The sequence below is a fragment of the Geotrypetes seraphini genome, chromosome 16, assembly GCF_902459505.1.
Source record: "Geotrypetes seraphini chromosome 16, aGeoSer1.1, whole genome shotgun sequence".
In the NCBI taxonomy this organism is placed as follows: domain Eukaryota; kingdom Metazoa; phylum Chordata; class Amphibia; order Gymnophiona; family Dermophiidae; genus Geotrypetes; species Geotrypetes seraphini.
Window position 1 is genome coordinate 24,583,361 of NC_047099.1, and position 25,516 is coordinate 24,608,876.

Sequence of the window (25,516 nt, forward strand, 5' to 3'; positions counted from 1 at the left end):
AGGGGGGGGGGGGCGGCGGCGGCAAATGACTCGTGTCCCGGGCAGCGGAAAGTTGCTGGCCTCCGCAGGCCTCCCCACCCCACCATCCTAACGTCAAACTGATACCTGAGGCCGGCCAACACCACCACCACTTCCGCAGCTCGCTCGCGCTTCGGCCGGTAGGTGGAGAGCAGGGAAGCTTTTGTGATGCATAAACACGCAGCAGCAAGATGGACCAGAAGCCGCGCATGCGCACTTCCTATGTATCGCTACAGCTCACGGAAAAGCAGCACACACTTAGGAACTGCGCATGCGCGGCCTAGCATTTTATTATATTAGATTATTACATGACAATTGTAATTACAAATAATTCATCTTATCATATATAATAAATGATGTGCAAAGTTTTAAGGGGAAAAAATGATATTCATTCATTGCAGTATTTTGTTAATGGCTCCCAAATATCCCGAAATTTGTTAAAAAATTTAGTTTTTTCTTAAGTTTTCTATAGTTTGAGTATACAGAAAAGTTGCCGGTATTCTCCTGAATATTGTGTAATTTTTTTTTTTTTTTAATTCTTTTAAAACTTTCAATAAGTGCAGTATAAGATAAAATCATTTTACACTTTAACATCACTTAATATTCTACCAAAATCTAATTCATATCAAATATCCCTCTCTCCCACATACCTAACAATTGTCCTTAAACATAAGAAAACATAAAGTATCCTCCCCCTTCCCAACTTGGACGTGTATGTTCATTCATTTTTTACAATATTGTGTAATTGATATCTGGCAAGGTGAGAGAATGTTCTAATGATGTGGACTAGTAGAATTTGATGTGATATGTGACATGTTACTAGTTTTCTTTGTTTATTGCTCGTTTTTTCTTTTCTTTATTTGTAAAGATTATATAAATTTTCAATATAAGATGGAAAGAATGTTAGTGTTGTAGAAAGGAAATTTTAATAACTTTGAGGAGGTTTGGAGACCATTAAGAGTATTGTAATGAATAAATTATCATTTTTCCCCAGCTGATATAATTGTACAGGGATGGGGGTGGGTGGGAGGAAGTTTAATTATATATTGATGGGTTGGATTAATAGAGAATAATATATATATGTAATCACATGTGTAATAATAGGGTTGGGAAGGAGGAATTTATTTTTATTTTTAATTGTGAAATTAATAATGATAGATACTCAAGTGAAATTGTAAAAGTTTAACTGTTATTTTCTGACGGACTTGTAAGATGAAAAAATAAATAAAGAATATTAAAAAAAAAATGTAAACTTGTTAATTGATGCAAAAATGAATAAAGAAGTTAAAAAAAAAAAAAAGCTGATTCCATGTCATTTGCTGGAAATTTTGAAGGTAAGGGAAAGGGATTGGGACTTGTATACTGTCTTTTGTAGTTTTGTAGTGTTTACATACAGGTACTTCAAGTATTTCCCCCATCTGTCCCAGTGGGTTCACAATTTATCTAATGTACCTGGGGCAGTGAAGGAATAAGTGACTTGCCCAGGGTCACATGGAGCAATGCAGGGTTTGAGCCCACAATCTCAGGGTGCTGAGGCTGTAGCTCTAACCACTATTGCACACTCTCCTCCAATACAATATCAGAAGTGAGCTAAGTATAGAACAATGAAGCCATTGGGACATCACTGATGAGGCTGGCTCTTACTGGTGGAATGAGGCATTTTGACAGTATGGTTATACTACAAATGCAAATAGGGAAAAAGCTTGAAGTACCTGTATGTAAATTGCTTTGAGTATGGTTATAATACTACAAAAAGGCAGTATACAAGCCCCAATTAGGGATTGGGACTTGTATACTGCGTTTTTGTAGTATTATAACCATACTCAAAGCAATTTACATACAGGTACTTCAAGCTTTTTCCCTATTTGTCCTGGTGAGCTCACAATCTATCTAATGTACCTGGGGCAGTGAAGGATTAAGTGACTTGCCCAGGGTCACAGGGAGCAGCATGGGATTTGAACCCACAACCTCAGGGTGCTGAGGCTCTAACTCTTAACAACTATGCCACATTCTCCTGTATACTGAAACTCCACCCTGTTTCCTGCCAACTCTGTGTCCCTCGGTATATGTACATGACATTTTGGGTGCACCAATTTAGTAACGGTCCTTTTCTGCATGTAAAACATGTTTACACAGCTTTATGCAATTACTCCTCAACAGTGCAACAGTGTGGAAGCCCTTCATTTACTAAAACTGCTTCTCCTCAGAACTGGTCTTTACTCCTATTCCAAGCACACAGACGTCTCTCAGCTTGGCAGCATTGCTCTACAGTATATTCCAACAAAACTGCCCTGCTCTGTTTACCAATCAACATCCCACTGATACTATAAATCCCTGGACTTAGGACCCCACGCTTTTGCAAAGTCTGGGATCTTCTTACCTGCACAAGCACTTCTCATCAGATTGGACAGAATACATCATTCCATTCATTCGTGGACAAGTTGTATCTCACCATACAGCTCTCCCAGGGACACAGCTTTTGGGTTCAGGGGGAACTCCTGCAAGCCAAAGCATGAAGCCAGAAAGCACAAGGTCAAAGTGACAAGGAGAAGACTAGAGGAAAGCAGAACATGGAGAATGCAATGAGAAACAACTCTGCAAATATTCTCTTGTTATTTTGGGGGTGTATTAGTTGACTTCATGATGGAAATGAAATCACATTTGCTATCCATGGTCTCCAGTGCTGAAAGAAAAAGCTTGTTAGTTTTTGAAAGAAATAAGAGTATGAGAAATCCTCTAAATGTCACTGCTGTGATCCAGCCTAACTTTGTATGGGGATTTTTCAACAGATGATGGGCCTACATCTACCATTTCAAGTAGACAGGAAAATGAGATGTTGCTCCCCAAGTCCAAACATCCATATCCTTGGTCCTGCTCAATCAAGCATATTCTTCTGGAATTAGAGGAATCCTGGAGTTGGTTGGAATCCAGGATAGTTTCCACCCCAGATGGCTCTATGTTAACATGGTGTTCGATCACTGGTGATACCATAAGACTCTTCAGAAAATCTGGGTTGCTCTGTATCACTTTCTATAGTAACTGGAGGTGTATGGAGCTTCATGGTTTGCTTGGGAGGTTTCAGTGCATGCTAGTTACATCAAGTCGGAGAGTGAGCATGAGGATCCAGAATGTTGGACTCTGCCCAGACTGGGGAGAGGATAGACCTTGGTTGAATCACCAAGGTCAATAGGCCTAGGTCATTTGTGGCATGTACATGGGAAAAAGCAGTCAATTTGCCTGTTCCTTAAAAGACTTGCTTATGCTTTCCTTGCCCTTTGCGTATAACTGTGGGGTCCCCTGGGTTCTTAGCCAACTCAGGAGCATAAAAAGGAGCAGTCAAAACAGTTTTATTTTCCAGCTCCTTGATGTGATAACTTGTGGAGGTCCATGGCAGAGAAGTGATGAGTTCACCCTTTTCATGGGGAAGGGTTCTATCATTGTTGTTGGTGTTAGGTGCCATCGACTCATGCTCAAGTCCTAGCGACTTGATGAATTGTGGATCTAAAAGAAATCGGTTTTGTGTTAGTCCGGAAAGGTCCTCCAGAAAAAGGAGACATCTGAGTTAATCCACCTGTTTTTCTTTTGTCTTGCCATGCTCATGTTGTGGTACCCCTGCAGGTACTGCTCAAGTGTCCAATGGGGTAGGAGAAGGGGAGAGGCAGACAGAGTTTGAAATGTATTTCACAGTTCTTCAACCGCCGGTCCGCGGACCGGTGTCGGTCCGCAGACAAATTTCCTGCCGGTCCGCGCAGGGCCGGCGAGATCAAGACGGCAGTTAAATTTCCTGCTGACTGCGGTTCCTCCCGACTAATGTTCCTCCCAGCCTCAGGCGATCAAGATAGGCTGCCAACGTCGGGACCTTCCCTCTCTGAGTCTCGCCTGTTCGGAAACAGGAAGTTGATAACAAAATTAGGCGGGACTCAAGAGGGAAGGTCCCGACGTCGGCAGCGTGTCTTGATCGCCATCCCTGCCGAGTTGCTGAAGAGGGCCGCGGGGAAGTTGCGATTTAGACCGGAGAGAGCTGCAGATTCAGGTGCAGGTGGAGGGAGATGGTCAGCGTGTGCGAACAAGATCCTGGAGAGCCTTCACAGTGGCTGTCTCCCCTCCCACCCAGCTCTCCAATTTGCCAGGGAAGTGATTTACCGGCAACTTCCTGCAAGGCAAGTACGAGAGCTGCTGGAAGGGGAGGAAGCCACTGTAGGAGGCTGGGAAGGTCTGGAAAAGGGAGAGCTGTTACTGGACTTGAAGGGAGTTAGAAGGAGAGATGCTGCTGGGAGGGGAGGAGAGGGAAAGGTATGGGAAGAGAGTTAATGTCGGATAGAGGGAGGAGGGACGGGAGAAGAAGGAGAGATGCTGCTGGGAGGGGAGGAGTGAAAGGAGATGGGAAGAGAGTTACTGTTGGATAGAGGGAGGAGGGAAGGGAGAAGAAGGAGAGATGCTGCTGGGAGGGAGGAGGGAAAGGGATGGGAAGAGAGTTAATGTCGGATAGAGGGAGGAGGGAAGGGAGAAGAAGGAGAGATGCTGCTGGGAGGGGAGGAGTGAAAGAGATGGGAAGAGAGTTACTGTTGGATAGAGGGAGGAGGGAAGGGAGAAGGAGAGATGCTGCTGGGAGGGAGGAGGGAAAGGGATGGGAAGAGAGTTAATGTTGGATAGAAGGAGGAGGGAAGGGAGAAGGAAAAAAAGGAAGGAGGGGAGGGGGAAAGAAAAAAGGAAGGAAACAGCTGGCAGGGAGATTACAGGAGGGGAAGGGGGGTCAGGGTGGAATGGAGAGATCAGATGAGAGAAAGGGGAGAGAGAGGAATGAGAAAGTAGAGAGGACATTGATGCTGGAAAGGGGGTCAGCAGAGAAATGAGAGAGGGATAAAGATGCTAGATCTGGTGTAGGAGAGATAAAAATGAAGAAGGCAGTGAAGCTGGAATGAATGATGTAAAAAGGAGAGAGGAGGATGGACAAGGAAGAGGGGCATAGAAAGAAGTCAGATACATATGGAAGGGGGAGAGGGCAGACATTGGATGGAACGGGCAGATGCTGGAAGGAAAAGAGTGAAAAGAAGATGAAAGCAGAAACCAGAGACAACAAAAGGTAGAAAAAAATAATTTTATTTCTATTTTGTCATTAGAATATATCAGGTTTGAATTATATATCCTGCTAGAGACATAACTGGGGACTGCAGTATTCTATTAGCATGATATTTCTATGTAGCATTCTATAATAACTTGGCTTGTTCATTTTTCTTGATAGTAGAGGGGATATATGTGAAGGGGAGGGGAGACAGGGGTTTTGTTGGTCCGTGCTCTGTATATTTGTATTTATAAAATCACAATTGTTCAGAATATTGTTTCTTTTTATACTTTAATAAAATATGTTCAATATAAAATCATAATTGAGGCTTGTGCAGATGGAATCAGATGGTTTGCGGGGACCGAGCTCGCGGAGATGGGGCGTAAACGGGGTTTTTAAATTTTAGTCCTAGTAGTTTGCCGGTCCACAAAATAATTCTTTTATTTCTGCCGGTCCACGGGTGTAAAAAGGTTGAAGAACACTGATGTATTTATTTATTTTAGAGTTCCCTTGGATACCTCACTAGAGCTTGTTAGGATGTTGGAGCAAGCTGTGAAATGAGTCTTGATTACTCTCTGGTAGCTCACGGGCCCTTTGGGTTGGTGGTAGAAGATGCTCTATACATTCTTTTTCATATAGGGCCTGATATTGAAAAGGATTTAACCAGGTAGGAGAGATTCCTGGCCCATTAAATTGTGCTAGCCAGTCTATATTAGCACTGATCACTATGACACTATATAGTTAGTGCTGGAGCTGTTGGAGGGGAGCGCGAGAGTTGGAGAGATCTCAAAGTTATCCAGGCCCAGCAGATATTCAATTATGGTGCCTAGATAGACATCTACTGACCACGACACCAGACTACAAAACTTTCAGAAAAGATATAAAAACCCTGCTATTCAAGAAATCCATCCAAATAAACTAACACCGCAGGAAGCATTTCAGTCCCCCCGAAGTAACCTGTTCAACTCTGTAACTCTTCTGGAAATGTCCAGATAACCTCTTATATAATCTGCCTTGAACCGCAAGGTAATGACGGAATAGAAGTCACTAATGTATTTGATTAGGGGGGAAATGGGTGGGCTTTACTTATTGTTATTTCATAATACATGATTATTTGAATAGTTTCATAGTAATGATACTTCTATGTATTATTGAGTAGGGAGGGAGGAGAGGGGAGGCTATTCTATTTAATAAGAATAATTTATATATTAGATTTCTTATATAATAATTTAAAATATTACAGAATATTAATTTGTAATAAAATGTTATACTTAATGCATATATGAGAGTTAATCAAGTGTGTATCTTTAAGTTCATATGAGTTTAACTGCTACACTTGTTGTAACATGCAAAAATGAATAAAGAATTTAAAAAAATTATAAGTTTAAAAAGATTTGGGGGCCATTGATGATTTATTCTAGTGATCAGACATCTTAAACACCAGAATATTGGATAAGATAAGGGGGGTGGGATTATGACGAATAATAATTGATAGTTGTTATTTATTGGTATATGGGTGGGAGGGGTGGGTTTCTTATATAATTATTTATTTGGAATAATACAAATAAGAATCTCAAGTGATGAATTAAGGTATTTCTGAATGACTGTTGTACATTTGTAATTTTTGAAAATGAATAAAGATAAAAAAAAAAAGAAGTCACTAATGTAGTGTAATGTAATCTAGGCATAAAATATAATATACTGAAACCTACCTTTCCCAGAGGCATCCTTGGCAACTGATCAAGGTCTATCCTCTGGAAGATCAGGAGCCTTAGATTCTTAGACTCTTAACTAGCTTGTCTAGCTCCTCTCCAAATAAGAGAACCTCTAAAGGGGAACTTACTGAGCTTAGATTTGGAGGCTAGATTTGGATCCACCGACTAGCCCCTCAGCTATAGACTTAGATGAAGAATGGAGCAGATCATAAAGAGCATCCGACAAGAAAAAAAGAACCCAACTCAAGCTTAGCTGCTTCCTAATCAACCAGACTCCAATCATCCAACTCTCTGTCCAATGAAAATGCTATAGGCTTACCACTGCTACTATCTGATGAGACTGAGAACAGACTGACTTTCAGAGGACTAAACAGCCCACTTATAGGTTTAATTGAAACTCAGTAGGTCTCAGTCTCCATTGGCTGGTAGGAGTACATATTACCCATCTGTGCCAATCTAGAGAGATGCTATGGAACCCTGGTTCGCTATCCAGATATTGCTCTGTCAAAAATTACAAAGACTAGGGGACACTCGAAGTTACAGAAAAATACTTTTAAAACCAATTGGAGGAATCATTTTTTCACTCAGAGAAAAGTTAAGCTCTGGAACGCATTGCTAGAGGTTGTGGTAAGAGCGAATAGCATAGCTAGTTTTAAGAAGGGTTTGGACAATTTCCTGGAGGAAAAGTCGATAGTCTATTATTGAGAAAGACATGGGGAAGCCACTGCTTGCCCTGGATTGGTAGCATTGAATGTTGCTACTCTTTGGGTTTTGGCCAGGTATTAGTGACCTGGATTGGCCACTGAGAACGGGCTACTGGACGATGGACTTTTGGTCTGACCCAGTAAGGCTATTCTTAAGTTCTTAATTTCTGTGTGCCACCAAACTCCTGTACTTGGAAAGGTGCCAGCATGAAATATCTGGGCCTAATTTTGCCCATAGATTTATTCTGTCAAAAGGTTGATATATAAAGAGGACTGAATTTTGGTCTATGTTAAAAGGAACTATGTATTGCTTTTGTTAGAAATGGGGATTTTTTTTTTTTTAAACTTTGCTATATTGTATTTGTATTTTTTTTGTACTTCTGCTTGTGAAAATAAAAAGTTAAAGTAAAAAAAAAAAAAGAAAAAAAAGAAAGAAAATGTTCACTGCCACAGGCCGAATACTGGCCAGATAGTTTTCACTTATTTTTCTTTTTGCAGAGAAGAGAGGTCAGTGCATCCAATAGTGTCACCACTCCCTTCTTGTTGCCCTCATCCAGAGGTGGGACCTCTGTATGAGGGCAACAAGAAGGGAATGGTGAAGGAGGAAAAAGAGGTGGCTGACAGACTAAACATGTTCTTTGCATCGGTCTTTACAAGAGAAGAGACATCCAACGTGCCGGAACCGGAAAAAATCTTCAGGGGAGACCAAGAAGAAAAATTATCATGCATAGAGATAAACCTCGAAGATGTACTAAAGCAGATAGATAAACTAAAAGCTGACAAATCTCCGAGCCCAGACGGAATCCACCCGAGAACACTGAAAGAGCTCAGAGACGAAACAGCGGAGTTACTGCAGCAGATTTGCAATCTAACCTTGAAAACAGGGGTAATCCCGGAGGACTGGAGGATAGCGAATGTTACACCTATCTTCAAAAAGGGATCGAGAGGCGACCCAGGAAACTACAGACCGGTAAGCTTGACCTCAATTCCAGGGAAGATGGCCAAATCATTGCTCAAAGAAGGTATTAATGAGCATTTAGAAAAAAATAATCTGATGAGAACAAGCCAGCATGGTTTCTGTAAAGGAAGATCTTGCCAAACGAACCTACTGTACTTCTTTGAGGTGATAAGCGAACAATTGGACAAGGGTGACCCCATAGACATCGTATATCTCGATTTCCAAAAAGCCTTCAACAAGGTACCTCATGAGCGCCTACTGAGGAAACTGTGGAGCCACGGGGTGGTAGGGGACGTGCATAGATGGATCAGAAATTGGCTGGTGGACAGGAAACAGAGGGTAGGAGTAAAAGGGCACTACTTGGACTGGAAAGGGGTCACAAGTGGGGTCCCACAGGGGTCAGTGTTGGGACCACTGCTGTTCAATATATTCATAAATGACCTGGAAATAGGGACAAAGTGCGAAGTTATAAAATTTGCGGACGACACAAAACTCTCCAGTAGAGTCAGAACTGTTGAAGAATGCAAAGAATTACAAGGAGATCCGAACAAATTGAGTGAGTGGGCGAAAAGATGGCAGATGAGCTTCAATGTAGAGAAATGTAAAGTCTTGCATGTGGGGAAGGGGAACCCAATGTACAGCTACACAATGGGAGGGAGGGTACTGGGGGAAGGCTGCCTAGAAAAAGACCTGGGGGTTTTGGTGGACAAAACAATGAAACTGGTGGTGCAATGTTCAGCGGCCTCAAAGAAAGCGAACAGAATGTTGGACATAATCAAAAAGGGTATCACTACCAGAACGAAGGAGGTTATTCTACCGCTGTATCGAGCGATGATGCGCCCATATCTGGAGTACTGTGTCCAATACTGGTCGCCCTACCTCAAGAAGGATATGGCGATACTCGAGAGGGTCCAGAGAAGAGCGACAAGGATGATTATGGGCATGGAAAACCTTTCATATGCTGAGAGGTTGTAGAAGCTGGGGCTCTTTACCCTGGAGAAGCGGAAACTTAGAGGGACATGATAGAGACTTATAAAATCATGAAAGGCATAGAGAAGGTGGAGAAGGACAGATTCTTCAGACTAACAGGGCCAACAAAAATAAGAGGGCATTCAGAAAAATTGAGGGGAGAGAGATTCAAGACGAATGCTAGGAAGTTCTTCTTCACTCAGAGGGTGGTGGACACCTGGAATGCACTCCCAGGAGGTGATAGGGCTTCAAAAAGGGACTGGATGACTTCCTGAAGGAGAAGGGGATTGAAGGGTACAGATAGAGGGTAACTATACAGGTATTAATGAATAGGGAATAAAGATTTTAGGTAAGGACTTACAGGTCACAAATGTTGGGGGCCGCCGCGGGAGCGGATTGCTGGGCTCAATGGACCCCTGGTCTGACCCAGCAGAGGCAATGCTTATGTTCTTATATAAGAGAGACTGAGGAGAAAGAGTTAACGTAGTGAGCATAGTAGCCCCCACCCATGTGCAGGGAGACTCTCAAAGAGTTTTGCTGAGCTACAAGAAAGTAATTTCTGGGTAGGCGCCAACATAATGATGTCACCATTATGGCCCAAATTTTCAAAAGTGTGCCGCAAGTTAGGTGGCAGAAGGCATCCTATTGCTGCCTAACTTAATTGGTTTGATTGTTTTTATTTTATTTATTTAAATATATTTTTATTGAAAATGGCATATGGTCCAAACAGGAAAGCACAAGGGATAGAACAAAAACTGTACAGGAGTCATTAGAATAACAGTGGAATAGCTAGCAGAGCCAGACCTCTCCAAACAGCAAGTCCAGCAAGGGGGAGGCCCGGAAAAAGTATAGCAACAAACCAATCCAAAGCTCCCCCCATCCAGGACAAGTAAAAGTCTCGCCCGGACCAGCAACCATGGCATTTTAATAGGAAGAAACCCAACAACTCACAAACAAATCCACAACCTCCCAAACACCCTAGGCCACACAACAGACATACGTCAAACAGACAACAGGCAACGCATACACTCTACTCAGACAGACCTCCCCGGGAATTCCACTCCCTTGGAGTGCAGACAAGGAGGGCCCGAAGCCCCAGTTGGGCCTCTACATTGAGTGAAGGCGATGCCCCAGTCAGAGGGCAATCAGAAAGTAAGGAGATCCAGCAAGCTCCCTCATAAAGCCACATAATGCTTCAGGTCCAGTCTATGGGAATGCTCATAGGAACGAATCTCGAATTGAGCCATCTCTCGCAGCCTGGCCCGCCTTTGAGCGGTGGGAGGTGAGTCCTCAGACACCCAGTAGGTCAGGAATGATTATTTTTAATCAGTGTGGTAATTCACTGTGTTGTTTAAAAACAATTACAAGGTAATTATAAAATAAAATGTAGGTGTCTGCCGGCAGCTCCAAAAATGGTGCTGCGATGGTCAAAGCTGGCGTGGTTTATACCAGAAACAAACTTAGCCACCTCCGTAGATGCAATTCACGTCAAACGTATGCACGGGAAATGTAAGCCTTCAAAACCCTGACCTACATTTCTAGTGCCTAAGGTGCCGTTGCATGATTGACTCGTGACTGGTGCCATTTTTGGAGGCGCCGGTTAATAACGGCATCGTTTGTAGAATCCAGCCCGATATGCTTGCATTTTCCTACTTGTCAACAGAGAAAAGATTACATTTAATCCAAAGCTCCAAACCTGAGAAAATGAGGCAATTGCTAGGCAGCAGTTTAAATAGAACAATGTAATCTTATCTGATAATATCTTAATCCCTAGATATTATGTAATGACAAAGTTAGCAATTTGAAAAAGTATGGGAACTGCATGAAAAATGATCTACCTTAAACATTCTGAGTTCTTAACAGGATTAATGTGCTGTGTTTATTTATGGAATACACAATTTATTTGATTGTGCCTTGGGTTGAAGGATGGGAGGCAAGAACATTGTTATTTTTTCATAAAAATAACATGGATCTATTTACACTACTCATGCTTCTGCCAGTTGAAATTGTAAGCTGTTGATTGATTCAATATGAAAAGTTAAATATAGAAGACATATATACTGCCAAAGCAGCCCAGCCATGGCCCTGACATACCTTTCTAGAGTTAAACTTGTTAGGGCCTACTGCAATCTCCTCAAAACAGTAACTCCAGGTTTTGTCATTGAAAAACAACAACAAAAACCTAAAGTCTCTGGTGTGCTCTGAACAGGAAGTGAAGGTTCTCTTATAGTCTGAAGTGTGTAGGACCTTTGTTGGTATGTTGCCGTAGGAAAAATGCCAAATGGACAATTGCTCGACTAAGGTGAAAATCAGGCACCACCTTAGAAAGGAATTTGGAATATGTATTGACAACTATGCTACTGTAATGAAACATAGTAAAAGGTGAATAGGTTTCAAGGGCCTGATGCTCTCCAGCTCTATGGGCTGAAGTTATTGTCATCAAAGTCCCTCTTATCAGTTGTTTTAAAAACAGGGAGATCAGCATCTTTTATGTATTGATACATGTTTTACTGTTTAGCTGATTAGGCCAAGAAGTAGGCTCAAATAAACTGCCAGTTAGCTAGAAGGTGGAAAAATTAATGAATGAAACTTCCGTTCAGGCTAGCACTAGAGAAAAATCAATGGCTCTGCCTAATTTCTTTTAAAATTAAACTTTAATGCTTAAAGGAGCAAACCTCACTGGCTCTCCAAGCTGTAATCTTTGCCCCCTGGCAAGATGGTACAGCTGAGACACCTCTAAATAAAAATTGGGGAGGAACTCGGCTGCCTGAATGTGACACCCAAGAGGTTTAATGGGACCCCAAGCTTAGTCCAGACAATAAAAGAGGCAGAAAAAGCTCCTGCTTATCCAAAATTCCTAAGGAAAGGCCTAGAAAAATAGAACAGGACTTCACAGGCTTACTACTCCACCTGCTGGAGACAGAACAGACTGATTCTATGTGGGACTGCACAACCCGCTTGTACTGTTAGAATTCAGTGTGTTCTCAGTCTCTACCTACTGGCAGAGGAATGTAAACCCATCCATCAGTGTCAGTCTGGAGGGACACTAAAGAACTGGTGATTATGTGGTAGATATGTGTCATATCTTTCATGTCTGGTCTAAGTGTGTTATTGGACAAATTGATGAAAATTTTGAATAAATATAACAAGACCCAAGATGGCAGTAAGCACATAGTCCTTTGTTGTGGAGTTTTGAAGTGAGTTCTAGGGGTCAGAAATGGAAGGCTTTGTCTGGAGATTCACCCTACCTTGCCAGTTCCTGCTTTGACTCCAACTTCTGAACTGAAGGATCAGTTTACTGTACCTGTGCCGATTTTCAGGGATGGCTTGCTGAGCAGAGAAGTGGCTGGAAGAGCTCTCTCCTCTCTGCATAGTAAAGAGCACCAGAGGTAGAGACTCTAGCATGCAAGACTGCTAGACATTCCAGTTTGTACAATGGAATAAATTTGGAAAGTCATAGCAAGTTTGGTGCAATTCTTTTTTGATCAGTTGGCTGTATTAAGTAAAGGTACTATTTTAGAAAAAGAACTGGGGGATTGTAAAGCTCAAACTGCTATATTAGTACTTTTTGGAGCAGCTTGAAAACTAATATGACATCTTCAGGGGATGCATTTACAGTGATTTGGGCCTTCGGGCAAGAAGAATCATGGGCCCCTAACTACCTATCAAAATTGATTAAACTGGATAGAGGTTAAGGGAGAGTAGGCCCCCTACTGCTGTGGGTCCTTGGCCATTTCCCTATTGTCTCAGTGGTTAGTATGACCCTGGAAAGCTGTGAGAAGCTCCAATGAAGCTCTGATGAAGGATAATTTCTATACATGAGCAAAACTGGAGAATTTTGAAAACACTCTTAGCATAAATTGTATGCTGTATAAATTTCCACTGAGTACTGGGAATACCAGCTATGGAAATTTGCAGGAAATAATTAAAGTGTTTCCTGAGGCTGTTCCCCTATTTCTAGAATTAACAACTATTCTTCAGTTTAGGAAACAGCTAAAAACATATTTATTTCATAAGGCATTTTGTTAATAGAATTGCTGAAGTTTAACAGCTGAATAGTTGGTCTAACTTTTTTTTTAATAGAATGATTTGGTTTTGATCTAATATTAGATTAATAGTTAGATTGCAAAAGTTAAATAGTTCTTTGTCTAATAGATGCTGGCATTGTAATCTGGATATTGGGACTTTAGATCATCTTTTGTTTTATTGTCCCCATATCTTAGCCTTTTGGAATTCAATCTGGGATCAAGTAAATTGTTTATTAGAAAATCACGTAGCATTAACTTATGATGCTGTACTTTTTGGTATGTCTATGAGAAAAAAGAGTCAGATATCAATGTGTAATAACAAACTTTTATTGATTTTGACCGGAGTAGCCATTCAACATATTACTAATAATTGGAAAGACCATAGTAGGCTCAATTTTAAATTTTGGTGGAATTCAGTGTGTCACATATACAGAATGGAAAGATCAATAGCGGTGTTAAATGGAAATTATAAAAACTTCATTAAAATTTGGGAACCATTAACATCCTTTTGTCATGATTGATGCCATTTTTCTAATATTTCTATATTTAATATGTAAGATAAGGGTGGGGTGGGGGGGAGGGTTTCTATTAAATGAAAAATAAAAATTACTAAAGGGATTTCAGGATGGGGGAGGGAGGGTTATATTTGCAATTATAAGATATAACGTTAAGTTGTACAAGTGGTTAAATCTATGTTATTGTGTTGCAATTTTTGTACACTTGATGAAAGTTTTAAAATGAATAAAGAATTATAAAAAAAAAGAGAATGATTTGGTTTAGTTAGGTGTGTTTATTTGCATAATTTTACTTTGCATGTTATAATATTTATGTATGTTTACTGTAACTCGCAGTCCATCATGGAATACCATGATATTTGTCTCAAGTTAAGACACAGTATCGTCCACCACGTTCATTGAGATCTGAAGTGGCGATGCATTTATCAGTAGACAGATTACACCAGATTAAATATGCAGATACCAGAGATAGGGCTATTTCGGTTGCAGGAGTGAAAATGTGGAACTTGGCTGGACCGTTAAGGATGGTGAACAATAAGCAGCAATCTAAAAAAAGATTAAAGGCCTCTTTATTTGTCAAAGCTTTTTTTTAATAGATGAGGATATTTATGATTATAAAAAATTGAATATCAACTATAAATAGCAAAATCCACTTAATAGGAGAAGTGAACTACACAGGAAAAGGCCTCAGAGATGGAGCCTACGCACAGTCATAGACTGGGAAATTCAGCGTAGCTTATCAGCTCCTAGCTCCAATCATTGGCCTAAAAACCTGTATCATATTATTTAATCTTTTTTGCTTGTACCTAAATGAACCTATGTTTATAACTTATTCTTTAAAACATTTTTTTAATTTTTTGGCACCCTTTTGAGGCACTCTTTTGAGTCATTGTTGCCCTGGCATGCTTTCAAGCTTCTATTAGTTTCAGATAAGTAGTATTCTCAACACTTGTTCTCAGTTTTATGGATGAGTGCATTGAAACACTTTCAGTGGTGGTAGAACACAGACAAGAATTTTTCCTGCTTTTCTTGTTTTAAGATTGAGCCTTTATATTATTAATATTAACAGGAGTTGCCATTCAGCACATAACTAGGAACTGGAAGGATTATACAAGTCTGAATTTTACGTTTTGGTGGAATACAGTGTGTTATATATATAGAATGGAAAAAGCTCTTGCATTACAGAATGGGAATTATAATAATTTTAAAAAGATATGGGGGCCATTAATGACATATTCAAATGATCTGGCACCTTTACAAGACTGAATGAATATATAATGAAAAAGATAGAATATGATAATGATTGAAGTATAGAATTGGGAGGGGATGGGGGGATATTTTATAATTTGGTAAGATTTATGGTTAAGAATGTACAAGTGATTGTGTATAATATATTGTATAAAATTGTAAACTTGTTGATTGATGTAAAAATGAATAAAGAAGTTTAAAAAAAAAAAAAAAAGATTGAGCCTTTAGGTTGTTGTAAAAAAAAACCAAAAAATTCAAAAATTCAAAAAATGTTTTAAAGGGGGCGTGGCTTGGAGCACGCACGATATGGCAGCTTAACCGCAGAGCTCCTGAGTCCCAGGCAACAACTGAATAAAATAAAACTATTTATTTACTTGTCCGACTTAAAAATAATAAAAATCAACGGCGGAAATGGCAGCGATAAGGCAAGGAAAAAATGAAAAACCTTGTACTTCGGGAGTGTCGGCAAAAAGGTCAAAGGTAACCCCTGTATCGCCGTCCAGCGTACCAATCCCGCTGGAAGCAGATGAAATTAATGAAAAAGCTGACATCATGGCAGAATTATTTAAAATCAAAATAATGCTGACTGATAATGCCAACAAATTATCAGAAGTGAAGGAAGAGTTGATTAACCTGAAACAAGAAATCCAAACTGACAGACAAAGAATGTCTGTGATGGAGGAAAGAATCTGTCAGTTGGAAACTTTCACACAAAAGTGTGAAGAGGAAAAGAAAAATGTAACAGCCTTAAAAAATCAACTAATTGATATGGAGAATCGAGGAAAAAGAAAGAATATTAGAATCCTTGGCTTAGCTGAAAATATTGAAGGAGAAAACCCTATACAGTTCTTGGAAAATCTTTTGCCTAAACTGCTGCAGCTGAATTCTAAATGGCCGTTGGAGATAGAACGTGCCCACAGAATCCCCACAAGAAAACAAACAAACCAGACAGCTCCTAGACCTCTGATCTTCAAAGTATTAAGATACCAACAAGCATTTGAGATCTTAAAAGTGGCAAAAGCAAATAAAAATCTAAACTATAAAGGATCTAAACTGATTTTTGTTCCTGACTTTGCTAAAGATACTGCAAATATAAGGAAACAATTCCTTACATTCAGACAACAATTAAAAGAAAAGGGCTATATGTATGGTCTTTACTATCCGTCTACAATGAGAATTTCTACAGGAAATAAATCTATGTATTTTCAAGATCCTGCTAAACTGAAAGAATTTTTGACACAAGAAGAACCAATGTCTACATAATAAAGCAGAATAAAGCAAATTTATCTAATGAAAATAGATGGAAATAAAGAAAGAAAAAAGAAGAGGAACTAATGTCTACATATAATCAGAATAAAATGGAAGTTTCATCTGAAGAAAGGATATAGAAAATGCAAGATAAAATAAGAATGACAATTTTTGATTCAAATTTTATTACAATATATTGAATTTTATGACTTAAATTAATTTTTGATTTTATTCCATCCATTTAAAAAAAAAAAAAATATTTTATAATAATTTGATTCAATTATTATTAATATATTGGATGTTATGATAAATTTACATTATAATTGAATTGAATACTATTATAGAATTATTGCATATATATTTAATACTGCTATTATTAATTGGAAAAAAAAAAAAAAAATTATTTTAGATTTGATTAAATGAGTGTGGAAATTATTATAACATAGATATTTAATTCCTATACATATTAGGTTATTATAAATGATGATGTTTAAAAATGTTATTATTACAATATGATATATGGAATTAGAATTATATTTTACATATATTAAATTTATTGTAGGGAGAATATATTATTTTTATCTAAGAATTGAAAATATTAAGATGATTTATCCAATTATAATTTATATGAATTACTACATCTATATTTAATTCTGCTAATATTAATGGAAAAATTTTTTTGGATTCGGTTAAATGAATGGGAAATTATTATAACATAGGTATTAATTATAAAATCTTTTTGATATAAATATTTATCTATACATATTACGATAATATAAATGATGATTTTCAAATATATAAAATGATTTACTAAAATATTTATTATTATATATATTATATATATAGGAATAGATATATCTAATTTGAATATATGAAATTAGAACTATATATGAAATATATTTAATTTATTGAAGGGGTAATATATTATTTATATCTAAGACTTGAAAAGATTAATATGATTTATCAAATTAAATTTGATATGAACTATAATATACAAGGGGATTTAATGAAGGTTTAAATGAATAATAAGGTGGATAAAGAAATATGAAATGTATTGAATTAGAGAATATTTTTATGAATGATTAGTTGCCTGGGGGAGGGGATTTAGGTTTTGCATGACCAATGTGTGTTCCAGGACAAACATTGATAGTGGGAGGGTCGGGAGGGAAAATAGAGGGTGGGAATGGGAATCAATATATATTAATTGTGCTGAGATCTAATCATGTATATTATCATAGAATATTGGTTAAAATTTAATGATAAATAAGATGGATATAAAAATTTATTCTATGAATGTCAATGGTTTAAATCATCCTATTAAGAAAAAGAAAAAAAAAATTAAAAATCAAAATGCGGATATCTACTTCATACAAGAGACCCATCTTTCTGAAACTGAATCTAAAAAATTATCTGGGGGTTGGATTTCTAAATGTTTATTTGCACCGGCTTTAAAGAAAAAAGCTGGAGTGGCTATTCTGATAAACAAAAAATGCAATGCGAATTTCAAATTAATAAATTATGACCCCTTAGGTAGATGGGTGCATGTCGAAATGGATCTGGGAAATACAACCATGAATTTATTCAATTTATATGCTCCTAATACGAATCAAATGGAGTTTTTCAAACAAATTCAACAATTACTTTTACCACTGGCTACATCTAATTTAATAGTAGCAGGAGATTTCAATGCTGTAATGGATCCAATTTTGGATAAAAAACCAAGTAGAATTATGAAATCATTAGGCTTAGATAATTTGATTCAATCTTGTGATTTAGTAGATATATGGCGTATTCTTCATTTTAATGATCAGGAATTTTCTTTTTGTTCTCAGGTCCACAAATCCTTTTCACGAATTGATTATATATTTGTTTCTAATAACCTAGCGCAGCGTGTGATAAAAGCAGTTATAGATCCTATTATAATTTCGGATCATGCTGGTGTGTGGATTAATCTTCAAAATTATGATATTGAACATTTAAATTCAATTTGGAGATTTAATAATACTTTTTTAGCGGATTCAAATTTTCTCGAAGAATTTAAATTAAAAATACAAGAATTTTTTCAAATTAATGATTCAGATAATATTAATGCTGAGATTTTATGGGACGCTTTTAAAGCAACAATGAGAGGGAATATTATTTCATACTCAGCATATATTAATAAACAACATAAAAAACAATTTCTTGAATTAGGAAAACAAATTAAATTATTAGAAAATAAATTAATTGAAAAATGGGAAAATAAAACATTACAAGATTTATTAAAATTAAAAGTTAAATATAATGAGATTTCTTCTCAATTTGTGAGAAAAGATTTATTTAATAGACAAGTTCAATTTTACGGAAATTCAAATAAAGCTGGAAAATTATTGGCAAATTTCCTTAAAGCAAAAAAAAGAAAATCCAAGATTATTGCAATTAAAGATATACAAGGTAATACACACACTAACAATAAAGACATTTTAAGACAATTTCTTGATTTTTATAAAGATTTATATTCTTCTGAATCTTATGAAAATTTTTTTTTAAATATCTTTATTCGTTTTTACATTATGCAAACAAGTGTACAATAATTCAAGTCATACTATACATTCTTCACTTGAAACTCTACATTCATTTTATACCATAAACTATCTCCCCTCCCTCCCTTTCCATATATTACCCCTCATAATGTCATAAAACCCACCCATCCCTCCTCCCCCCTACATATATTTAATGGGGATAAATATAATTATTTATTTATTATAATACTCAATTAATGGTCTCCACACCTCTTTAAATTTCTTATAATAACCTCTCTTGATTGCCAATGTTTTTTCCATTTCATACACCTGACAAACCGAACTCCACCAGAAACAATAATTCAATCCTCTATAGTCTTTCCAGTTATGTGTTATATGTTGGATGGCAACTCCTGTTAAAATCATTAACAGTTTGTTATTATTCGATGAAATTTGACTTTTGGCCCTCATAGACATTCCAAACAAAACTGTGTCATATGATAGGGCCACAGGATTCTCTAACATACAATTTATTTGACCCCAGATCAATTTCCAAAAATTATTAATAAAAGGACAATAAAATAATAAATGATCTAGAGTTCCAGCCTCAAGATGACAATGCCAACATCTATTAGACTTAGAGCAATCCAATTTTTGTAAGCGAACAGGGGTCCAGAGTGCTCTATGCAACAGGAAAAACCATGTTTGCCTCATAGACGCAGACATTGTACATCTTATCCTCCAAGACCAAATACGTGGCCATTGAGATGCATTAATTTGATGCTTAATCTCAATGCTCCAAATATCTCTAAGTACAGTCCTTGGTTTTTTATTTAAATATCCAGATAATGTTTTATACCACTGTGCGGCCTGGTGACCCATAAAATCTGCCTGGAAGCATAAGAATTCTAGAGTAAAATGAGTATTTAAAGACTTCCATTCAGGGAACCTGCCTGAATTAGCCTGCTTCAATTGCAACCACTTATAACTTTGTTTTTTATTAAGTCCAAATTTTATGTTGCAATTGTGAACACTCCAGCAGCTTACCATCATTAATAACATCATCTAAAGTACGTATTCCTGCTTCAATCCAATCCTTCCATGACCAATTCATAAAACCGCCTATTTGTATCTTGGAGTTCAGCCATATATTTTGACAAGTAGATTTTTGAATAGTAATAGGAGTTAAGTTGTTTACATACTTTAATGTTGTCCATGTGTCCATTAATATCCTATTGGTTTTCCTTATTCTAGGCATTTTAATGCTAAGCAGATGACGAAGCCTGATAGGAGACATGAGCTGCCACTCCAACCATAACCAATCTGGAAGCTTCTCCATGAGTTCTGGGAGGACCCAATACATATCTTGGCGCAATATATATGATTGATGAAACCTATAAAAATTTGGAAAATTTACCCCTCCTCCTCAATTGGTTTTTGTAAAGTCACTAGAGCAATTCTTACAGCTTTACCCAGCCAAATAAATTTACTAAGAATATTATTTAACTTTTTGTAAAAAGACCCCTGAAAAAAACTGGTATCATTCCCATTTGATAACAAACCACAGGCAATATCATCATTTTGACAGTTTGAACTCTTCCCCACCAAGATAAATGTAAAGGATTCCATTGCTCACATAACTCTGTTACTTTTTGCAATAAACTTTTTTCATTCATTATAATTGTCTCATCAAGCGTGTTTTTTTATCCATATACCTAAGTATTTTATTCCTTCTTCTTTCCAAATAAAAGGTAATGAGTCAAATAATCCTTTTGTGCAATGCACATTTAAAGGAAGAACTTCTGATTTAGTCCAATTTATTTTATATCCTGAAAACTTTCCAAATCTTTCAATCAAAACCAATAAATTTGGAATGGTTGTTTCCGGATTCCTCAAATGAAGTAATATATCATCCGCATATGCAGAAACTTTATATTCTTTATCTTTATGCGGTATACCCTGTATCTCCTCCTCTTGTTGAATAGCTAATAATAAGGGTTTCAAGCACTATATCAAAAGTAAAGGAGACAAAGGACATCCCTGTCTAACTCCCCTTTGCAATTTAAAACAATCAGAAAAATTATTATTGATATATAATCTAGCAACAGGAGAGCTATACAGAGTTTTAATCATTTGTATAAATCCCGAACCAATACCAAACCACTCCATGGCCTGATACATAAATGTCCATTCCACACGATCAAAAGCTTTCTCTGCATCTAGAGACACAGAAAAAGCCGGATCTCCAATTTCTTTTGTTAAATATAACATTTGCAATGCCAATCTGGTGTTATTAGAAGAGTGTCTCTAAGCAACAAACCCTGTCTGATGCATACCAACTATGTGAGGAAGAGCTTTTGCCAAACGTGTAGCCAAAAGTTTGGCTAATAATTTACCATCTACATTTATCAATGAAATAGGCCTGTAATTTGAAACCAACATGGGATCTTTATTTGGCTTCGGCAAAACAATAGTTAATGATTCTGCCATAGTGCCTGATATACAACCTTTCTTTAGTTGATTCTGATATAAATTTAATAAATGAGGTAAAAGAGTATTTTGAAATGTTTTATAAAACTCTACCGTAAAACCATCACCACCTGGAGCGGTCCCTACTCTAAGAGATTTCAATGCTGTTTGTAATTCTTGTAAAGATATTGGATTTTCCAAACTTCTTTTTATATGATCAGGAATCTTCGGACCTTCAATATTATTTAAAAACACTATACCATCTTTTTCTTTATTTAAATAAGACTCAGAAGAATACAGGTTTTTATAATAATTTAAAAACTGTTTTAAAATAGGACCAATCTGAAAATGAGTTTCACCTTTTTCATCTTTTATTGCATTCAATTTCATCTTTCTTTTTTTCACTTTAAGATAATTAGCCAATAATCTTCCCGCCTTATTTGAACTACCATAATACAAAGCTTGCTGACACATAATATTTTTTTTAGCCAAATTAGAAGAAATCTCATTATATTTATATTTTGCTTTTAATAAAGTTTGCAACGTAGAATTCTCCCACTTATTAATCAATTTTAATTCTAAATCTTTTATTTCGTGTTCCAGTTCCGTAAATTGCTTATTTAATTGTTTTTTAGAATAAGCTGAAAATGATATAATTTGCCCTCTCATCGTTGCATTAAAAGCATCCCATATTATTTCTGTAGATATTTCCTCTGTAATATTATTTTGAAAATATTCATCCATTTTTAATTGAAATTCTTCACAAAATTTTGGATATGCAAGCAATGCATTATTAAATCTCCATACAGGCCTACCATTATCCGGGTCATTAAAATTTAAAGAAATCCACACTCCTCCATGATCTGATAAAATTATTGGTTCTATAGAGGCTTGTGTAACATCTTGTATTAGCCCATCAGAAACAAGAATATAATCAATTCTAGAAAAAGATTTATGAACATGTGAATAAAATGAAAAATTTCGATCATTAAAATGAAGAATTCTCCATATATCTTTTAAATTGCAAGAATTTATAAAATTATCCAACCCTAAAGATTTTAAAATTTTACTAGGTTTTTTATCCAATAAAGGATCCACAACAGCATTAAAATCTCCTGCTACTATCAAATTATTAGCAGCCAGTGGTAAAATTATTGGTTGTAGAGTTTTAAAATATTCAATTTGATTCGAATTAGGTATGTACACATTAAATAGCGCCACAGTATTATTGCCCATACTCATGTTCACATGCACCCATCTTCCTAATTTATCTGCTTTCACCATATTAAATCCTGCTGAACATTTTTTATTTATTAAAATTGCTACCCCAGCTTTTTTCCCCACCGCCGGTGCAAAAAAGCAATCTCTCACCCAATTACCAATTAGCTTTTTTGATTCATCTCCATTAAGGTGAGTCTCCTGTATGAAATAGACATCCGCATTTTGTTTTTTTAAATATAGCAATACTTTTTTCCTTTTTATCGGGTGGTTGAGACCATTAACATTTATTGAAAAAATTTTTAAAGTCATTATATCAAATCAAAACAATAATCAATAATATTCTTCACATCAATATTATAACCTCTTTTCCCCTTTTTAAAATTATTATTAGAACCCATCCCCTCCCCTATACCCCTTCCCATATTCTTAATCCCCTCCCCCTCCCATCCCTCCCTTAAATTACTTGCCAACTTTGAAACGCACACCTTGACTAGGCAATAGATAAACTCCCCACAAGCTATATTTATAATTTTAAAACCATTAGCCAGATCATTATCATATTAAAATGAATATCATTTTATCACACAAGACTTCTTTATCAAGGATTACCTCTTTTTTTTTTTTTTCCTTTCCTTTCCCCCATCTCTCATGAACCCTCCCTTCTCTACTCACTCATTTCCATTAAGATATTATTGAAATACATAAATAATCACACCAAATTTTAAAATTACATTCATCCAAACCACATCCATCTTTCATGTCAGATTACATCACATTCCCTCAAGTTAAATATCACTTTTAAATATTATTAAATATATAATGGAAATCTTTTTTCCTAACTTTTCCTATTCAAAAAGTCAATAAATTCCCCAAAACAACAATTTTTATCCCTTTAACATAACCCTCCTAACATTCCATACCCATTTCCACACTAGCATATTTGCTACCCTTTTAATTTCCACTCCATTCACAACATTCTCTTATATCATATGCTTTATATTATAACATCCAAACTTTCCTACATCCTTCGCTTTTACCAAAACTTCTAATTAATTTTTTTTTTTAATCTCCTCGTATATCCACCATTATTTATATTAAGTTCAGACCAATTTTTATCCCAAACAACAATATTATGACTCTTGTTGCATTAATAGATTTGCAATTTTAAAACTATAGTCCATACATAACAACAAATTTCCTTTTCTTGTAATAAGATGCTATATGTCTCATAAAGTCTCATTTCAAATCTCCTCTTGCTTGCAGATCCATATCAAATTCTATCCTCTCACACTACTGTTTATACATTCTCAGTCTCATCTTTTGATCCACCTTAAATCTCCTTTCCAATTGTTTTGCATAAAGATTTACAATGACCACAATTTCAAACTTGTGGTGCCAATCATAGATCCTTCACATTCTACATATACAAACCCTGTTCCTTTTTTTTTTTTTTTTTTTTTTTTTGACCATCGTAGCTCTGTCATTTTTATTTTAAGGTCAGGCCAACTATTTACCAGAACCATCTTCAAAAAATCCTCTGCTGCATTTAGAGAATTTCCATTACAATGTCTTATTCCATATATCACAGCTGACTTCCCCTTTTATGCAAATGAAAATTGTAAGGCTTACAAAGTCACAGTCTAACTCTCATCTTGCTTGCAGATCCATTCTATTTAATGTCCTCTTGCTTGTAGTTTATATCTTCTCAATACTATTTAGAACTTATTTCCTTCAATCTGTTTTGCACAATCCTCTATCGTTTCTCAGTCTGTCTGTCCAAACAGCAAGTCAGTACAATCCATCTTATTAACCTCTGTCCTTTAAAAGGTCTGTAATATTGCATCTCTTATACTCTTGCAGGCTACATTCCATTTGCCTCATGACAAGATAGAATGTGGAATGTATTTGAAATCCAACTGCAGCCATGCCTTCAGAATCCTATTAACTCTTTTTTTTTTCTTTTTTCTTCCTTTAACATAGAAATTTCCAAACAAAAATAAACATTTCAACCAAGAACACAAATACTTCCATCCAAGTCTCTATTAAGTAGCCATTGGTGATTCACACTGCTCCAAAAACTCCTTAAGTTTATCTGCAGTATCAAAATTCAAAGTTTTATTTTTATAAGTGACCCGCATAGTTGCCGGGTATATGAGCCCATATCTAGCTCCCAGACTTCTCATCTGTGGTCTCAGGTCTAATAGCTGCTTTCTCTTTTGTGCCGTTGCTCTGGCAAAGTCAGGCACTATGTAAATCTTTGAATCCTGACACTTTAAGTTTTTATTATCTTTAGCTAATTTAATTATTTCAGCTACCTGTTGATATCTAAGTAGCTTAAAGATCAGTGGACGTGGTCCTTTTTGGCTGTTTGATAATCTCGTTGGGACCCTGTGTGCACGTTCTATTTCCAATGGAAACTTGTTTTGCATCGGGAGCACCTTGGGCAAAAAATTAATCAAAAATCCAATCGGATCCGACTTTTCAATTCCCTCCGGGACCCCAAGCACCCTTAAATTGCTCCTTCGTTCCCTATTGGACAAATCTTCCAGCTCCCTTTTCAGTGCTTCAATTTCCTTACTGTGTTCCATGTGCTTTATACTTTCCTCCTCACACTTTTCCACTCTTTTCTCAATTTGATCCACTTTCAATTCCATTGCTTGCAGTTTATTTGATAAACATACCACCTCTTCTTTCACTTCTTTTATATTTTTAGCGCATTCCAATACTATTTCCTTTACCGCCTGTATTTCCTTCATTATGTCTTTATTTTCTACATCCTCCGGCGGCAACGGAACTGACATCGGTGAAGCCGTATCAAGTTTCGTTCGCTTCCCGCTTCCTGAGCTGCTCCCCGCCGCCA

General features: G+C 36.7%; 1 protein-coding gene across 1 annotated transcript in view; it reads right to left on the reverse strand.

The window, feature by feature from the left end:
* DNAH2 (dynein axonemal heavy chain 2) overlaps positions 1–25,516 on the reverse strand; it is a 511,463-nt gene that overhangs the window by 246,392 nt on the left and 239,555 nt on the right. The window contains 3 exon segments of the mRNA XM_033923769.1: positions 2,399–2,434; positions 2,437–2,464; positions 2,466–2,516. Coding sequence (XP_033779660.1) covers positions 2,399–2,434; positions 2,437–2,464; positions 2,466–2,516 — 115 coding nt within the window.